A 20,715-nucleotide genomic window follows, 5' to 3' on the forward strand; every position below is an offset into this window, starting at 1 on the left:
CCTGAGATGAGCTGTCAGTGGCCTTGGGGTCCATGGTGTGTCCACTGATGCTGCGGTTCCCTGTGTAACGTTGATCCTGGAGGCTCCATGCCCAGCAATGGGGGTTGTGCCAGGGGAGCTTAGCCCAGGCCCAGCTCCCCAAGCTGGGAGAGATGGTGGTTTTTATAATCAGAGAGTGAATTTCTGTTTTTAAAATATTTTATTACTCTGCAAGGAGAGACAAAGAACAGGCCACTGGAGGGTCTGTCCCTCTAGAGGAAAAACACCAAATTGCTGAGAAGTTTTACCACTTGGTAAGAGAGTTTAGAGACCTAAATCAACTAAATTGGAAGCCAAACTTGAGAAGTTACTATAAGACACAGTAAATGTTATCCATGAATAAAGAGCTGGAAAGCTACAGCTCTTTACTTGGGCTTAAACTGGATGCTTACAGAAAGCATGAAAAGAAGAAAATTCTAAATATATAAAAGTTCAGCTGATGGCTGACATTACAAGCAATATGAACTCCTTAGAAGATGCATGCAAGCAAATTCAACATCAAGTAGCTGCAACCAAAACAGCTTTCAGGAACCCTAAGAAGAATGGAGAAGAGCTTCAGACAGCATGGACAGAGGCTGTGGAGGAAAATTCCAATCTTCAGAGAAGCATAAACTGCTTTCATAAGAATCTCAAAAATGTTCTCCTTCCATCATCATATATTGGGTGGTGAACACACAACATAATATATAGATAATGTACTATAGAAAGGTACATTTGAAACCTATATAATTTTACTAACCAATGTCACCCCAATAAATTTAATAATTTGTTTTTTAAAAGCATCTCAAATGGAAGGGAAGAATCTCAAATTTACTAGAGAAAAAAAAAATCAGAAAACCTGCCTGGGGAGTAAGGTCTTAATAGGAAAGTCAGACCAAGCCTCTAAGTGAATACTTGGTGTAGATGAGCCACACCACTTCCATTCTTCGGGAAGACAACATGCATTGCAGGAACATGGAATTGGATATATCAAAGGAATCAGAAAATAGAGACCTCTTAATTGATGAATCTGAAAGACTATTGATTTATGTGACTGAGTTAAATACCAGTTTACAAACTCTCAAAGAAAAAAAAGACAACCAATTTACCAAAACTAACTGTAGAAGCTAAAATTATCACTGCACTTAAAAATCATCTGAAAAATCCCCAACCAAGAAATCTTTGTTGCATTCAGAAAATAACCAGGTAGAAAGGGTGAGGCAAAAACTCTAACAGAAATATCAAGTTCTTGCTGAACTTCATCAAGAAAAAAAACAAATGTTCATGTGGTATCCAATTTAGAGAGAATTTACTCCATTTGGGGGGGGGGGGGAGGAGAATCATTTCAAACCAGCTAAAAACATCAGTGAAGCATATGAATAGCTACACACTTATAAAAGTCAAGCAAAATTATTTCAGAAAAATTAAAAAGAATCACTGGGTGATATTAAAACCTTCTTATTCCAAAGAGACAAAATCTCATGTTATTGGGATCAGAGATCTGTTAGCTGAGGAGAAACCTTGAAAACTTCAGAAAGCAAATGCATACATGACACAGAAACTGAGTGAAGAAGAACTTAAAGTTTCTGAAAACTATTCCCCCATTCCTTACTTTCAAAACGACACAAAGCAAAAAGTGCTTTTAGCAAAGGACTGAGACCACAAACAGGAATCCTCCAGACACCAGATTGAGGAAGGAAGAACATCTGGCTGTGACGGTGAGGGAATGAATGAAAAGATCCATGCTCAGGTCTACCAGTCGTCACTCCCGATGGTCCCTCCAATTTGGCTGACTCCTCCTGATTCAACATGTCCTCCAGGAGAGCAAGACAGAGCTGTGTGGTTAAAGTAGTGATCTTAAGAAGAAAGTATGTATAGAAAAATTGAATAAATTGGGAATGAATAGCCTGGAGATGATGTCAGGCCAAGAGGCAGAGTAATAGCTTTCAAATATCTGAAGTCTAAGATGGCTAAGACTTATTCCCCGTCGTCAAAGAATTACATTCTAGAGTACCATCCATTGTGGTTTAGGGGGCAGATACACGTTCACATAAGGATGAACTTTCCAACAACTATAGCTGTCCACAAACTCGATGGACCACTGTTCTAGGAGATTTTGTCCACATTCCCCTTTATAGGCCTTCAGACCTTCACAAGACATTTTAAAAATTCCCCTTTCTTATGGTTACAGGTAATAATTCTCAAGTAATTGGTACCACAATATATTTCTCAGAAAGATAAAATTACAAATTAATCATGCAACATTTTCAAAATAGTATGAAATATTTATCCAAAATGTATGCAAACTTGTTAGCTAACGTGTTCCTAAAATAATTTAGACATACCTCACGAGGTACATAATTTGGCCTTCCCACTGCTAATCATTTCAACCTTATAAGAAGTTGCTAGAGAGCTAAATTGGATCTCCCCGCCTCCCATGGTCCACATGTGCAGAAGCCGAATTTCCAAAAGATGAAGGATTCACAGCTTACCAGGCATGTGTTTGTCTAATGGTTTACCAAATAAAAGATACTTATGATTTCTTCTGGAAATTGAGAACATTTTTTTTTGCCAGTCGAAATTCATCCAACTGAAATATGATACATCAGGTACCACTGTGGTTTCCTTAAAGTGAAAACATGTATTTACTGAGACTAGACTTAGAAGTACTAGATCTCAGAGATTACTTTGGGAATGTGGGAAAGTCATTATTTTCTGGATCTCCAGTAATTTATTTTGAATTTGTTAAATTCATTGATGTGTGAACTAGTTATCAAAACTTGATAAACAGCTTATAAATCACTTTGAAGTTGGAAGAAATAAATATTAATGAGTCAATTTTCAAGGAATTTAAAACCAATTTCTTGTTCTGTCACCATAAGTTAAAAGGAGACTCTCAGTTGTTTCATTTAGAAAAAAAAAATCTACAATTTTTTAGTAATAATTGATGTTACTCAAGATAAGCATTGGACTATTTATGGTAATGAAAGAAAACTATTTACTTAAAAGAAAATAATGTTCTTTGAAAATTGATCCTGGAGTTTCATATGACAAAAGTTGTGTTTAAAACGTATTTATATAACACAAGCACAGTGATGGTTCTAATCCTTTGAAATACTAAAGTTACCTGCTTGCCTGAGGTTTGCTCAGGGCTGGCCTCAGAACAAGAAAAGAAGAAAGCAGCATTCTCAAGTACCAAGTGCCTACAAATCTCAGAGCCTTACCAGCACTATTCCAGTTAAACTACTACTCCCTACTTCACACAGGATAAAACAGATGCAAAGGGATTTAGTAGCCTACGCAGACCATGTAACTAATGAGTAGCAAACGCAAGAGTTGAAAACATGTCTATCTAACCACAAACCCATGTTAGTTTAGTCTTCGAAATAGAAAAAACAGATAATTTTCTGTGATCAATTTTAAGGATACCAAAAGGTCCTCCAGATCTCCAAAATACATAATAAATAATGAAAAGATTTTATTGCATCCACCTAAAGAGGATGCAATAATAAATAATAAACAAAATACATAATACATAATAAAAAGAATCTTAAAAATGCATCCTGTAACATATATATACATGTGTGTACACACACACACACACAAACTCTGGCCCTGAGATTAAATGGCATCCACAAAATTACGAGTATTATTAAATCTGGACTTGGTTTCATATTTCCTGTGCCTATTTTCTATTCTGGAGATACTCAATATCATAATATCAACATTTTCTTGGATCTAAATGTTTATTCCTCATAACTATGAAATACTTGATTTTATACCTAATTTTAAGTTGGCTCGTTATATCCCTTCCAAAAGTTCCAGCATGTGTCTGATTTCCCAAAAGAATGAGAGACTGCAAAACGACAAGGACCATTGCATATGGTTGGAAACTTATTCGTTATATAAGGACACTCAGCTGAATGGAAAAGAACGTGGGAGTTGAAATCCAGCTCGCCCTCCACCCACCAAGCCATATCATGATATTGAATGGTATCCATCTAAATAGGACACAATTCCTAATTTGAATAAAGGGGCCATACAGGCTTACACAGGGACTGCAAAGACCCTGAAAGTTAGGAAGAAAGGAGAGGAGGTGGTTGGACATGAAGATTTTCAGGTCCAATTTCCATGGGAAATTAATTAAAGGAACTGACTTACAAAGCTAATGATAAGATTGTTTATTCATTCAGTAAATCAGTGTCAGGGTGGGGAGATGTATTCTGTTGACACTGAGTATAATGTTATTTCAGGAGAAAAGATTTAGGATAAATATCAGCAGCATGTCCTACTTGACTGAATGGGATATGCCAACCACTACTGAGGGAGCCTGGGAATATATAAGAAAATGGCTCTACAGAAGGTGGGAGAAATAGAACACTTTCATGTCCTTTGATCTGATGATTTTGTTTCTCAAAGACTTCTTGGAATAAAACACCGTGATGTTGTATATATGTTTTGAAAAATCATCACACCATCACTGTGACAGACTTTGGAGAATCTCTGAAGAAACACTTTTGAACACTAAGCTACCAAGTCTTCATTTAAAGAATGTAAAACTGGCATTTTCTATTTTAATGTTAAATACCTTTGAAATACTAATAACTACTCATTTTTTGAGTACCAGGGCACCACACAGGGTAGTCTGCTCACATACTTCCAAAAAAGAATATTTCAAAAGTTATGTGTTACTATTCTTGTTTAGTCACTGAGGAAATTGAGGCTCAAAGAAGTTAGCGACCTGCAATTTATGGGCAAATAGTCCATTCAAATCTATGCCAGTCCTGATTTTAAGCCTGAGCCCTCTTTACCTCACTAAACGAGCCCTATGAGAAAGGTCCGACTTAGAGGAGAAAGTGGTATTTTAGCTAAGCAACATTTCAATATAAGATACATTAAAAAGTATACCTTGAATCGACTATGACAAGCCATGCATCATGCTACTATTTCCTAAAGTATTAACCTGTTGAACTGCCATAAATGTAAAGTACGTAATCATGTGCTTATAGTCAACAAACAATGTATATGGCTAATACTCTAAAAAGTCAGACAGGAAATGTGGAGTCTCCCCTTACCTGATCCGATAATTTTGGTCCATCGAGGTGAGCCTGCATCACAGCATCATTAACAAGCAGGTGGAAGTTCAGGAGAACGTGTTCAACATCATATGTCCCATGCATGGCATCCGATAACTCTTCCAATGACCGAATGTATGCGTGCCAGTGTGGGTTAAGCTCTGCCATGTGTGCCAAACAGCCTCTCATGACGTTGAGGCAATACCCCATGCAAGGCTTACTGAGCGTCAGGCCCTGGCAGTGTGGGCAGTACTGCATCCTCATTACGGCTCTGCTGCACTCTTTGGAGAAGTGCAGATGGTCTGTGGTGTTGATGACTTCAATGCCCAGATTCAGCGCCTGCAGAAATGTGCGGCTGGGCAGCAGCGACCGCCCCATCTGCCCCATTACTCTTTGGGGGATATTACCAAATGGACTCAGGTCCCGCCGAGCCATCCGGATGCATTCCGAGTATTCCAGGGAACTATCGGCCACACCAGGGTTAATGAGATGATCGTAGACTAAGGGGAAAAGACTGTCAAAGAATCTGTTCACAAATTCTTCAGGGTTAACATCCGCACCAAATAAATAGAGCCCTACATCAGTGAAGAACTCTTGAACTGAAGCAGCAGCCTCTAAGGCCATGTTCCTGTAGGTGTTGCAAAAAAGGATACTGGTATAATTTTCTGCTTGTCTGATGAGGGTTTCAAGGGTTTCTGTAACAAAAGCAGAGGTAAAGATGAAAGGGCTTAGTATTCATGTTTTTACTGTTCGCCCATCTGCTCCAGACAGTAAATGAGCATACTGCATCAAAACTAAGGATCTAAATGAGACTGCTCAGCCTACTAACTCCAACTTACCTTTCCAAGGATAATGGCTGGTCAACAGTGGGCATTACATACAGAATACTTCTTTTACAGAGTTGTATTTCCTAGAATTAAACATCTTTGAAAAGTATAGATATCAAAAATAGAATTTAATGCATGATTGTTTATTTTTTTCATAGTCATTCATAACCCACTAATGATAGAAAAAAGTGTCACTGAGAAAATAATTGCTGATCATGAGTTCATTATTTATAAAAGATAATGATGTTAAATATTTGATTCAACACCTACTGTATTTTTATTGCTTCTTTTTTTTTGTTTTGTTTTGTTTTATATTCATTATAATAATAATAAATTGCACTAGTTACTGCAGAGAGAAAGGAAGCCAGACAATCCTCAGACTTCCTAGCAGGCTCTGATTAAAAAAGAAAGTAAAACATTGTATGATTAAACTAACCCTAAATTGTAAAACCTTGTTTAAGAAGCGGGAAAGTCATGAACTGTATTAACTGATGACGATAACTAATTGTGTGACCACCTTCTCAACTATCTTCTGTTGTTTTTATCATCTTGTCTTTAAAGATATTACTGTGGGATGTTTTATTTTCTTACTTCAGAAACTGATGCTTCCAAATCAATTTCTCCACAGAAAGAACAGAGAATAATGTATCCACAAATTAAGGGAGGTTGTAGTAATCATCAAGTAAAAGCTGCATTTCAAAATGATAGCTTTAGGCAGCAGTCAACCATCTTGGCTACACTAGTAATTACATTTCATAATTAGCCTAAATATGATACTGGACTATATCAACATATAATTAATTATAAAGTACGCCAGTAAAATTATCTCCCATAACCCCAAGCTCATAGCTATTTTTAATTAGATTGTAAAAGACCTTACAGTAATTCAGTAATCAAACCATTGACTATATTATAAAAAGAGATGGAACATCAGTAGAATAAAATGAAATGATAAAAAGCAGACACGCAGGGAGAGCTACTAATGAAGTGGAACTGTGCCTCAAATATTCCATAGCATCCTAAAACAAACAAAACTTTCCTGAAAAGCACAGATACAATACAATACAGTATATGTATTCTGATTCTGTTCTGAGACTAATCCATGTTAAGTTCCAGGTCTTAGTGTGATATGTCAAGGTGCATGCTAGAATGCATATTTTGTGTTCCCCTTAAAATTCATTTGGTGAAACCTAATCTTCAATGTTATGGTATTTGGAAGCGTGGCTGTTGGGAAGTGATTTGGTGATAAGGGTGGAGCCCTCAAGAATGGGATTTGTGTCCTTATAAAAGGGGCCCTGGAGAGCTCCCTTGCCCCTTCTGCCAGGTGAGGACAGAGAGAAGATGGCTTTCTGTGAACCAAAATGTGAGCTGTTACCAGATAATCAATCTACTGGCACCTTGATCTTGGATGTCCCAGCTTCCAGAACTGTAAGAAATAAATCTCTGTTGTTTATAAACCACCCAGTCAATGGTACTCTGTTACAACAGCCAGAACTAAGAGAGTGCATCTACCTTGCAAGCAAAGGCAATAGCTTTTACAGGCTGTTTCAACTCTGTTGCAACCTAGTAGTATAAACTCTAGATTGTTAACTAGGCAGGTCTCATGCATCACCTATGCATTTTCAATGCCCACTAGAGTATAAACTACATAAAATGTGAAAGAATGAAAACAGGATGGTGACTGAAAGCTTCAACTGAGATTAGCTACTCTGCCAACTGAGACAGCACGAACAACCAACTGGCCCTATGATCTTGGTGGAGTGGGGGAAATACCAATTGCCAGGTCTCTGCACTGTGGATTCTAACTCAGTAGATCTATCTTGGTCCAGAAATCCATATTCAACAAGGAGATGAAAGAAAGTGATTCTTTTTACTTGGTCAGTTTTTGAAACATTGCAATTGCAGATGTCTACAGAATGTTCTCTCTGCTTTTATTATAGAGTGGTTGGACAAGCTTTCCACCACGAGAGTTGCCACTGCAGTCTCAGCCACGGATCCCCACAAGTCAGTGTGAAAAACAAATTAAACCATTGTTGGAACTAAAATGAAACTGCTAAGCTTATATTTTTATCAATAACATAGGCTCATTTTTCTCAGCAACTTCTTTGTGGCTATGAACTATGAAGTAAGTTACAAATGATTTTATTTATCAATAATGGTTAAACTTTTGTAAGATAAATTAAGGATAGGTTCAAAGATACCCATGTATCACAGGCACTCTTACATGCTTCCCACCAAGATTTCTAAGGTGCATGCTGAAGATGTATGTGACTGATACCTGCAAAGCTTTTCAGTGCAATAAAAGTTGAATGCTACTCCAGGCAAGACAACCATTACATCTGACTTCTGCCAACTCTAAATGATGCTCAAATACACACCTTTTTAAAATTAAACATAAAATGTTCCTTTATAAATTCCAGCGCTATAAATTTATAACTTATTCAGGAATATATGCAATTTATCTTTTCAGTTGCTATATCTAATAGGTTTGCAAATTAATTTATTTTGTAAAAGCAATATTCAAAAGAATATATTTAGCATTTAGGAGCATCCATTCCAAACAAATACGAGTACAGTATTTCCAAAAGTCATTATTTCTTTTGTAAGGCTACTCTGCACTACTGGCAACAAACTAATTTGATTACTGTTTGAGTTTTTAATTAAAAAATAAACTTCTGAAACAGTTTACAGTTTTGATTTTATTTTATTTCAGACTAGTTTTTCCCTGCTTTCGTGTCATTTTATTTTAAACAAAATAACTAAAAAGCTGATGAAATTTTTGGGACTTGTATCATAGTAAAATTTTAGAAGTTCCCTAATATTGTATTTATTAAAATTTTAGTTTTCATAATTATGTATTGATTTTACTACACTTTGAATAAGAGTCTATATTCTCAAATATCAACATTCTGATTATTTCCTGAATATTTAAACATAAAATCGCTTTTAAAATTGAACTTATTCTGTAATACTTTTTCAATATTCTATTAACTCATCACAATATAAGTTTTATTTTTTTTTCCTTTGATTCTGTATTAAATCTAATATTGACACATTCCAGTTAATTGAATTTCCTAAACATATGTAAAGCATGTATTTTTGAATGTGTACTTGTAATCATGACATTCCTTAAATCCAATCAATGAGAAAAACTGTAAACACTTGTTCTATTTACCTTTGTTATTTAATTTGTAGGAATAAACATACTTTTGTGAATTTTTGGTCCTAAAGATTTATAAAATTTTATTACATAAACACATGTCATAAACTGAAGAATCTAGATGCCAATCCAATGAATTATATTAGTAACTTTTATAAAGTTGGTAAAATAAGAAGCTGAATTTACTAATTGTTATATTAACTCTGAATTTGTAAAACGATCACTTTCTTCTACTATATTTACCACAGAGTTGAGTGTTTCCATTTAATGAAATTAACATTTTGATTTTAATATAAATTTAAACTTGTCAAATGAACAAAACATTTTGCTGCTATGCAAAAGAATAATCCACTTATAAAACCAGAGTTTATAAATCCAAGGTAGGTTAGGTGCTAAATAATTTACCATATCTACTTAACTACTAAAGAGATACTATACAGTTCCTTTCATTACAAGTTCTAATAAATAAAAAAAATACCCTTCATCCAAGCTATATAAGTAATAGCTTTCTATTCATGTGCTAAAACTCATCATATCTTGAAAATAAACATTTTCTAGGCTTTCTTAAGATATTTAAGGACTAGACTACAAGACTACAAAAAATCTCCTTTCAGTAATATAAGATCAAGTCTATCAAGGCAGAAAACTTTCAATTTTCCTTTTAATACCTAAGAGTGTCAGATTGAATAAAAACTGCAATCTAATTGCTGATTGAATAAAAACATAATTTCTCCCAGCTTTATGAGAAAATCAATTCATGTATTATCTCATAAAGTAAAAAGTGAAATTGGAATGCATGAAGTTTATCTGCACACACTTCAATTTTCAACATTAACATTCTGTGAAATTTTAATAATAAAACACTTATTATAACTAGAAATTTTATTTCAACATTTTCTAGTCCACATTCCCTTCAGAGATATTTTATTATATATATATAAATAATTATTGAAAGTTAAATCAATAATTTAAACTTAAATAAAACTGGTGGAGATAAAATCAGATGATATCAATTGAAAATTAAATTTGATGAACTGCAAAATCAGTGAACATTAATATGCAGGTATCTTTTTGAAATAGCAGAAACTTAATATTTATAGGGCTTTTATTGCTTTAAAGATAAAGTTGATTTCAAAACATAATGACCATGGAAAAACTTTCATGATAATCTAACCAGCATGACATGAACAGATAGTTTATGAACCTTTTCATATTTCTTATTTGTTTTTGATATATGAGTATTTTAAGATACAAAATTTGAAGTGTCTACTACAATTTAGGACTGCAGATATCCTCAAACATAACAAAATAGATGAAGAAAGATTAAATTATACCAACCATGGTTAATTAGATGATTTTATAATCTATATCTGGGTCAAAGAGAAATTTTCAGAGTAAATTTACATTTTTGTGCATTACAATTCTCAAGTCACAGATTGTGTTACTACAACAGACAATTCATTACTACTCTGCTACTTTAGAGCTAGTTTGTTCCTGAGACTACGTATCCTCTGAATTGAATTATAGACAGATGACTAAATATGTAGATCATTTGAAGAGTAATTTCTCAAGCAGCATTTATCACATATACATTACAACGAGTTGTAATTCTTCTGCTGTATTTTAAACAAAAATGGCTGACAATAATTTTGATAGGGTCACATTTAATAATTCCTTTAATTATCAGAAGACAATTATAGCCACTCTGAAGATACGTATACTTAAATAAAAGCAACAATTATCTATTTTTCTAGTTTGGAAGTGTTTATACTGAATTTATCCATATGGTATTTGCATTTTTCCTAAATTTTTCATAAAGTAAAATGTGTAATAAATATTTTCTGGAATATTAATTTAATGACATATTTTTAAACGTTATGCAGTATGATTTATAATATCATTCTTCAGAAATTAGTCATCTATACAAATAAGTAGTGAGTGAGATATTAATCTGTACCACCAAGAATTAACATATTGATAATTAATCTGGTCTCCTAGGACATGCACTGCATGGAAAAGTGCTTTCTCAACTTTTCTCCTCCCTCATTGCCCTCCCCATTAATTTGGCTATCATAGTGCTTCACATTTATTTATAATATTATTTTGTAACCATTTATGTTCTGAAAATCAGTTTATGATTTTAGCAAGAATTTAAACTCAATTAAGTGCTTATATAACTGATAAAATCATTGCTAAACAATCCACTGTAGACTGTTTCATGAATTATTGTGTGGTACAGATTTAATACCAAATCTTCTAATCCTCTTTAAAATGAACCAAGAAACACAATCTAGAAATACAAAACAGTCATATAGGACAGTTTTGTGGGGGTTTTTTACTAATTTATATTATCTATTTTTATACAGAACTAAAAAATCCACATCCTTTATTGGTGGTTCTTGGTTTTGTTTTCTTGGTTAATTTCATACTCGAATACATTGGTCTCTTCTCTACTTCAATAAACAAAAACCTTTATGTCATTATACCCTCAAATCTCTGCCCTCATTTTCTCTTTTTGACATCTCAAGAAATGAGATGTGCTTTAGTTTCAGCTTATATCGATACATCGCCTATCCCCTCTTCAATGTATTCAAATCTAGTTTCTTTTGAAATTCATTACTTCATTCATCCCTTCAAACCAATATTGTTGAGCAGCTGTTGTAGACTTTAAAGCTAAAACTGAACAAGCCATAGAAGTTTCTGTCCTTATTGGGCTTAGAACCTAAAGGGTAGGAGAGAAAGTATTAAAGCGAGCAAATAAATATGATTTATCATTCTGTTAACTACGTAAAATTGAAAAAAGAGAGTAAAGGATAGAAAGTGATAGGGCACTGTTTTGGATGGCTCTAGGTCAATTTGTCCATAATCAACTCATTAAGAGATAATTAATTGAAAGTAAATTCCCTGTTTAATCTATTCCCAATAGCAAACTTTCTGAATTTACCAAATATATCCAAACTACACATAATGGTTGGTTATTTGGCAAATTTTTAAAAATTGATTTTAGCAAATAGGTTTGGGCAAATTGACTTTCTATAGAGTGACCATTTGAGATAGGGTGAGTGTGAAAACCTTCTCTTGGGAGACAATAGTTAAACAGAGACTTCGATGATGAAAAAGCGCTAGGCATGAGAAGGTGGGGAATGGTAAGCAGTTTCGGAAGAACTGGATTGCGATGTTTTAAGATGTGAAGACGTTTTGTTGACTTAAAACCCCAAAGAAAGTCAATGTGATTGGAGACCAGTGAGTGAGAAGAGAGAAAGGGCAGAGAAGTAAGCAGAGGCAGGTCACAGCAGTCTCACAGACTACGGTAAGGGGTTTGAGTTTTACATGTGGAATGGGAAGCTACTGGAGAATTTTAAACATGGAGAAACATGATCTGGTTTGTGTATTATAAAATCACAGTGGCTGCTGTGTGGAGAATGGAATGCAGGGGCAGAAGAAGAGTGAAAACAGGAAGTCCAGTTAATAGGCTACAGTAACAGTGTGGGTCACAGTGGTGGGCTGAATTGCAGTGGTGGGGGGGTAAGTTACGAAAAGTGATCACATTAGCCATATGTATTGAATAATAGCCACAAGAACAAGCTGTTGTATGGAAGGGGCTGGAAGGGAAAAGGGCAACTGAAGGGTAACTCTGAAGCCTGTGCCTCAGCAGTGGTGCCATTAACTCACATAGCCAAGACTCTGGAGGCACCATGGTTGCGTGTGGTGGGAGTTGGAAATTAAAAGTTCGATTTTGGACATGTTAAGATTGAAATACCACTTAGAAATTCAAATGAAGATTATCAGTATACAGATAAAATACATGGGTCTCAGGGGAAAAGTTGAGGCTGGTGATAGAGATTTGAGAGTGACTGACACGGAAAGTAAAGTCACAGTTATAGATAAAATAAACTAAGAAGAGAAGATAGGGAAGAGTGCAGAGATTCAGGAAAAGAAGAGTAGCCAGCAGGAAAAATAAGAATAAGAAGCCAGTGAAGTAAAAATAAATAAATAAATTTTAAAAGTCAGGAAGGTGGAATGTGCCAGAAACCAAGAGAGAAAAAATGATTCAAGTAGAAGGAAGTAATCCATCATGTCAAATGCTATCAGGAGGTCAACTGAGATGAGGAATAACAATTGACTATGGGAATTGACAAGAGAGAGCTTCTTACTGACCTTGACAAGCGCTGCCTAAGCAGAATGTGCGCACAAAAGAGAACAGGAATCGAGGCAATATAGAGACAACTTTCTTGCAAATATTTGCAATAATGGAAATAAAAAACCAAGGCAGGCACTAGAGGGAAATATGAAGTCAAAGGTTGTTGTTTTTAATGAGAAGGGAGAATTCACTGGACACTCAGAAATATGATGGACAAATAAACACTGATACTGAGCAGGGGGGAATGGGAGCTGTGGGAAGGAATTCCTTGAATAAGCAAAAGTATGTGATCCAGGGCATATGGGGATTCCAGAAACCGGACAGGTCAGTAGATACTGAAGTTGCCAAGAATGATGGCAAGAGAAGTGAAGAGGAAGAGTGAGCCAGGTAATACAATCTTGAGTTGATAAGGGAAGGTAACCAGAAATCTGATGAATGACGGTACGGAATAGTAACAGGTAGTAAATCTTCTGGCAGGTGGGTCAAAGGGGATTTTCTCGAGGAGAATGGGAGTAACAATGTGAATCAAGGAACACACCTACCCCAACCACTTGTATTAGGGCACTTGTATTAGTTTCTTATTACTGCTGTAGTAAATTACCGCAAGTGTATTACCTTAAAACTATAGAAATATATTGTCTCATTGTTCTGGATGCCGAAACTAAAAAAAGCAGAACCACTGGGCTGAAATCAGGATAAGCCAGACTGCACTACCTCTAGTAGCTGTTGGAGAGAATCTGTCCTTTGCTTTTTCCAGCTTCTGGTGGCTGCTGGCATTACTTTGCTTGCAGGTGTAGAGCTCCAATCTCTGCTCCCTGGCACACACTATCTTCTCCAGGGGTCTCAAATCTCTGCCTGGCTCTTTTAAGGATATATGTGAGAACATTTAGGATCCTCCCAGATAATCCAAAATAATCTCCCCATCTCAAGAGCCGTAATTTAATCAGATCTGCAAATACCTTTCTTTCTATCAAAGTAACATTTACAGGTTCAGGAAAAAGTCCCTGATATCTTTGGAGGCTAATAGTCAGCCTACTGTAATACAGATCAGGGAAGACAAAAAATGTCTATACTCACAAACTCAAAGGAGGCAATGATTCTAGCTTAGGCTTTTTTTCCATGTAGCAGATAATCCATTTAACCTCTCTAAACATCAATTTTATCTTTAATAAAATGGAGGTGATAAATGTCTATTCTGACTGTGGGACAGGGTATCTGTGAGATTCAAATGAAATAAAGTACAGGATGATGCCTGGGTATCTCTCCCTCCTATAGAAAGATGTTTTAAGAATAACTGTTAGTAACCTCTTGCCTTTCCTGAGGGATCATGGGTCCCTTGAGACAGGAAACATGTCCTGTTAATCTTTGTAGCTCCCAATCCGTGGCCCATGGGAAATCTCAATACATTCTGATACATTTAGGTTCAAAGCCACTCCAGTTAAATGCTAGTTGTGTGACTATAAATTTCCTAACTTCCCTATACCTCATTATTCTCATCAGAAAATAGGTTGAATAACAGTACCTATCTAATAGTGTTGCTGTGAGAATTAAATGATTTTTTACATGCTGCATATTTGCATAGCACCTGCATGTGGAAAGTACTCAAAATACATTTAAAAATCATAATAATTACCCTTTACTTCTGCTATGTATTTGCCATGAACTAGACGCTTCGTAAAGTTTTGGTAAATTAATTCCCTTCATTCTCTAATGGTGTGGGTATTCTTACAATAATAATAATAGCTATTATTATTATTCCTTTTTAAAGATGATCAAATGAAGCACTGAAAATGTAAATGATTTGCCCAAGGTTTACATAAAAAGCGGCAGAGCCTGGATTAGAATCTAAGCTCTCTGGCTCTAGAGTCTGGTGTCTGAACCATTAGGATATATGTTCTCTTTTTAAAAAGGCTGAAAGTCTATTTAAGTTAGTTGAAAATGAGCCATTTGGTATATGTGTAAGCCAAAAATAAGACAAAACAACTTTATTTATATGACTAAATGAAATGCAAAGATTTCACTGTTAATTTAGCACATTGAGCCATTATGTGGGATAACCCAAATTAGCTACTGTAATTACTCCTGTTTTTTTTCTTTTTGGGTTTTTTGTTTGTTTGTTTTTTTGGAAAATAACCATTATTAGTGTAGCATAAATAAATGAAGAGAAAGCCCAACATGTATTGTGCTGGAGTCAAAACAGGGAAGATTTTTCTAATACTTGTAATTATTAACTGGAAAATTCATCCTAATATCTAGGAAAGAAAGAGACCATGTAAGATCTTTATCACCAAACAAGTATGAAGAAGGAAATAAACCCTCTTGGTCTTCTACCACTTCCAACCCTCCTGTAAAACACTGAAGAGACTGTAAAGGGAAGATACACTAAGATTTAGTTAGAACAAGAAAGTCAAGTGCTGTTTAGAAATAAAGGTTGAGGATTGTTGCTGGTGTTGGTCTGTAAATTCCATTAGGGAATGATGGAAGATTTAGGCAGGCAGGGAGCAATAACTGATTGAGTAGGAGGTCTCTATCAACATCTTCCTAACCAAAAGCAATAGCTTTTCAGGGCTCATGTTCTGGTTACACTAAGCACCTAAATCTGATAATATTGATTCTCATATATCCTCTATGGGTGTTTTTTCTTTTCTTTTTTTTTCTCTTTCACTTGTTCCTCTGAATCCTTGGCCAGATTTTCAAAGCCCTGGTTCTCATTGTTTTGTACTGGTCTCAGCCTATCAATAATCAGTGCTGTGGTTCTTATTATAACTGGAAGATACCCTTCAGCAATAACCGTCAGGATACTTTGGAAGGTACATATTTATTACTAACAAGACTTGAAAATGACACAGCATACCTGGGGCCATAGAGCAAAGTCCCAGGTAGTGAGAGAACACACAGGGCTTTGGTTCTGCTTTTATTGGGGTCAAGGATGGGGGCCTAGGGTTTCCAGGGCTTACTCTTTACTAGTGAATTGAAAACACGAGAGTGGGAATTTGAAGCAAGGAAAGAGAAAACAAACAAGTAGCCCAAATGGTCACTTATAGAAATCAATCAAGATCTCTAAAACAAAGGAGCTTTAGTGAAGGGAGGTGGCCTGGCTCTTTATCTAGTCATGTGTTCCAGATAACTATCTTTGAAGTGGATGCCTCTTGGCATCAAAGCTTAAGTCAGTCACTTATATTACAACAACAAAATATATCGGGGCTTAAACTGCACTCATTCAAAATATAAAACCACTTTTACAACATTGAGAAACCATCAGAGCTTTTGTATTGGACATTTACACTTATAGATATACATTATTCTAAAAATAAAAACTTGATAATTATTTCAAAATATTTATGTAGTTCACTGCAAAATAACTATAATGAACAGATCACATGAGAATAAATTACAAATTTTGGGAAAAACAGTTATATTTTACAAAACAAAAAATGTTACTGTGAAGAGTGGCATTATTTTACATTATTGCAAATTTCATTAATGTCAGACTTAATCAAAGACAGCTGGATTCTCTTATCTGCTTCTGGATTTAATTAGTTACAATATGTTGTTTTTGGTCCAGGTACATAAAGAAAATCCAGCTTCACACAGATATGCAGTTGGCAAAGAAATGTATATTTAATTGTACTTTCAGATAATTGTTAACATTCTTCTTTGATATTACACCAAAAAATTGGCAAGTAATTTTTCTTCATGGTTAGTTGCAATGTCCATTAATCTATATTTCACTATGAAGGGTTCTGGTACCCATGCACAGTTTTGTAACTAATGACTTGATATTTGAAAAAAATTGCTTCACACATTATGCAGATTTTCCCGATGCTGACCAACTTCATTTTTGTTAACTATCAGGACACTTTCAAGTTTATGGTGGTGGCTATAAGTTTTCTAAAATTCCAGTTTTTTCTTAAAAGCTCAAATGTTATAATTGACAACAAATACTGTAAGTTGTTTTTCTTGAAGTAGTAAGCTAATTTTGGTCCACTTTGAGAAAATATCTGCCAAATATCAAAGTCGAAATCATCATAGTTTCTCTGTCAATCATTTTTTCCATGAAAAAAAGAATGTGATCAGGAAAAAAGTGGCTAGTTTAGCCTGCAATTCAAACAACTGCACACATGCCTTTCATCACAATAGTCATTATAATTCAGTTGCAGAAGGTCTCCTTTAAGTATTCTCATATCATCACACAGAATATAGCAAATATATGTAATTGAGGGTTGATCTTCAACAAAATTAATAAGCTTTACTACTTCATCAGGACATTCTTCAGTTAAAGTGGATTTTTTTTTCCTGCAAGTTTGTAGATGTAAAGAATACAATGAACTACAAGTAGCTTGATAACACTAATTTAATTTGTGCTAAAGCCCCAACCATTTTGCTCAACAATGCATTTTCACTATCAATGCAAATACCAGTATAGATAAATAGGTAAATCATGTCTTAGTAGTATGAAAATTGTTTTGATCTCTCATGTCCTGAAAAAATTTTAGGAACCCCAGATTACACTTTGAGTTGTTGAAACAAAAATTTCTTTCCTGGAGATCTAACTATTTCTCAATGCCTAACATCCACCTAGATCTCTTTTTGCCAACTATTATTTCCTTCCATGTTTCTCAGCATCTTTTTGACTTCCTTATTTCATATATTAAGATCAGCCTTCTAAGCATCCAGACTCAAGGTCCTGGGACTTTTATTTCCCATTTCTAGGTAGTCATCTATAACTATCTTTTTAAAAATCTTTCCTATTGTCATTTAGTGCCCGAAAATCCATTTCATTCAAGCTGGATTACTAAAATAACTCCCATCAGTTCCTTAGCCCTTCCGTTCCTCTTTGCAACAAGGAGCAGTCTAACTGTTTCATCCTGCCTTTTACCTACTTACGTAAATACAGCATTCACTCCAGGACCATGTCAAAATCCCATAGTCCTGAGCAAATCAACACAATTTTATTTACATTACAGAGTCTCCAAATCATGCCTAACAGGATATCCAAGTGCCAGAAGAGCCACTTTATCAAGTAGCACATGGCATTCTAAATTAAAATGAATTAATTGGACTTACAGTCCCTCTAACTACATAATTATACTAACTTTAATCTTTCCTTTTAAAGCAGCTCTGTACAATACACAAATGTATAAAAGTAAATGGTCTCCAACAAAAACTTTCAGTATCCTCTAAATAGCTATACTTATTGATCTTATTATGCCAAATCTCTGCAAGTTATTGACCATATTTATTGGTCTAAGAAATAGCTTTGATTTATACCCTCTTCTAGAAAATGTAGGTGGACATATTTTCCCCAAGTGATGAAGTACAAATGTGTGTATCTTAGCATCTTATCTTCCCCATTTCATGGTTCCTCGGATATCTGCCTACAGTATACTGTTAAAATATATTTGTTTGTGTCTATTAGCTTTATAGTAATGGCTAAAGCACTTCATTGGGCAATACATGAATAGTCATTATAAAAATTGATACTAAAGTAAAATACTGATCATTTCTAACCACCTTATTTTCTAATGTTAGGGAACACACACACACACACACACACAAAGGTTTTAAGTACATTCTAGAATCTCCTGATTTTAGAACAGCCTACACAAGGTCCTACAGATCTGCTGGATAATACTGCCAACTGTCACGTTTGAGAGCTTCATATAGTTACAGGGCAGCAAACAGAGAAAGAAATGGATAGGAAGTACTCACTCCAAAGTTACAGGCAGTTTAATAAATATACTATTTCTGCCTTGACAAGAGAGAAACTCCCTCAGAAGGTAGGCAATCTTGTGAACCATTACATTCTTTCCAAATAGCAGGAGGAAAAATTGCAATACTTTCTGATAAATGAAATGGATGATAAAGCACAAAATCAATCAGACTGAGAAGAGTCTGTTTTACTACAACATCCATTCCCGCTTTCATAAATGTTACCAGAAAATATTCTAACGGTAACATAGTCAAAAGCAGAAAGCAGAGGATATAGCAGTTATATAATTTACCTATGGGATATTAGCAGCCCTTTATAAATTTGCTAGAAGTCTAATTTAAAAAAAAAAGAAAAAAAAAAAAAAGAAAGAAAAAAAACAACCCACTGGTGATTCCAAAGATATCTTTTAAAAATCTAATTTTTAAATAATTATTATTTCAAATTTATGACTCTAAACATAATATGGATTTTCTTTATGAAAAATCTACTAACACCCCCCACCCCCAAAAAAGTTTGCTGCCTTTAACAAAAGGGCTGTTAAATAAAAGTGGAAAAGCTTATTGTTACAATTTGGCAGAACAAAGTCAAAGCATTTGGAATATCAGTGTATCAGTAATGCAAAGAAGAAGAAAAAATTGATAGATGTACTAAAATTCATTGCCCCAATAACCCATAATGAGCTCACAAACTTTAGGCTCTTTTCTATTAAAAATAAACAAGCCCTTTAGATAAAAATTTCTAGGACCTTTTCATGCCCCACTGCCATGTTTAATTCAGTCAAAACATAGTAGCTTTGTAGTTAATACATCAAAGGCCATAAAACTGGAGTTAAACACTATTTCCTTTTCCTTTTTTTTTTTATTTGTCTTATTGGAAATTGATTTTAGCTTCTGTGTGAAGGTATGGCCACTACATTTGAAAATCATTAAAAAGTAGAACCCATCATTTAGGAAGATACTAATCAATGTTGAGCCTTAATAGAAGAATTGAGCCATGTTTCCTCTGTATTCCCCTTGTACTTATGAATCCCAGGATATTTTCTTTCATTTTGAAACTGTTATCCATGACGCTGCTTACACATTTTTTACAATGAACTCTAGCACAATCATGGACATTATTTATTTCAGTAGCATTCCCCGTGTTGTGTTGCAGTTAGTCTACACTTGTCATTACTGTACTTCATTTTGTTTTTGCTATTTTCAATTTTAATTCAGATTCCACTTCCATATATGCAAGCTATTCCCTGCCCATGTATACTGAAGTGTTTTAGACAAACATATGGATTGTGTTCTTGATTCCATCAACATCCTTAGTGAGTAGTGGTCCCACTACCTACCCCTTCTAAATCTCATGAAAATAAGGGCCAACTCATTACAAACCATACAAAATAACAGTTTTTAACAAAACCATTTCGGCTTAAAACTTAAAGCTAGTTTGGCAGTTCAAATAAAGTCACATTTCCCCACACACATAATTTGTGGCACAGCATTTTTAAAAGCCTTATAACAGTTACGAAAATCTCTAGTTATCCTAAAAGCACAAAGCCTGTTTGAATGTTCCGGAATGATTAATTTATTCAGACAGGATTTATTGTGCATGAGGGAGTGCATAAAAGAAAAAAAATAACACTTGGTAAAGTTTCACCAGCAGTATTTTAGTAGACACTTTATAAAATTCATCTAGTGACACTATTATAAGTTGCTACCCAGGGTACTGTATAGCTTTCCAGTTATATAAAAACTAATTTTTTTCATTACGTTTTTAAACACATATACAATATA

General features: G+C 34.7%; 1 protein-coding gene across 3 annotated transcripts in view; it reads right to left on the reverse strand.

Annotated features, from left to right (window-relative positions):
• GPC5 (glypican 5) overlaps positions 1 to 20,715 on the reverse strand; it is a 1,207,509-nt gene that overhangs the window by 950,541 nt on the left and 236,253 nt on the right. For 2 of the 3 annotated variants that reach the window (XM_019737193.3, XM_088792886.1), the window contains exon 3: positions 5,094 to 5,788. In XM_019737193.3, the coding sequence (XP_019592752.3) occupies positions 5,094 to 5,788 (695 nt within the window). The remainder of the gene's footprint in view (positions 1 to 5,093; positions 5,789 to 20,715) is intronic. The other variant, XM_088792887.1, reaches the window with a different exon arrangement.

Source organism: Rhinolophus sinicus, chromosome 16 (genome assembly GCF_057876585.1).
Source record: "Rhinolophus sinicus isolate RSI-liver-muscle chromosome 16, RSI-T2T, whole genome shotgun sequence".
Lineage (NCBI taxonomy): Eukaryota > Metazoa > Chordata > Mammalia > Chiroptera > Rhinolophidae > Rhinolophus > Rhinolophus sinicus.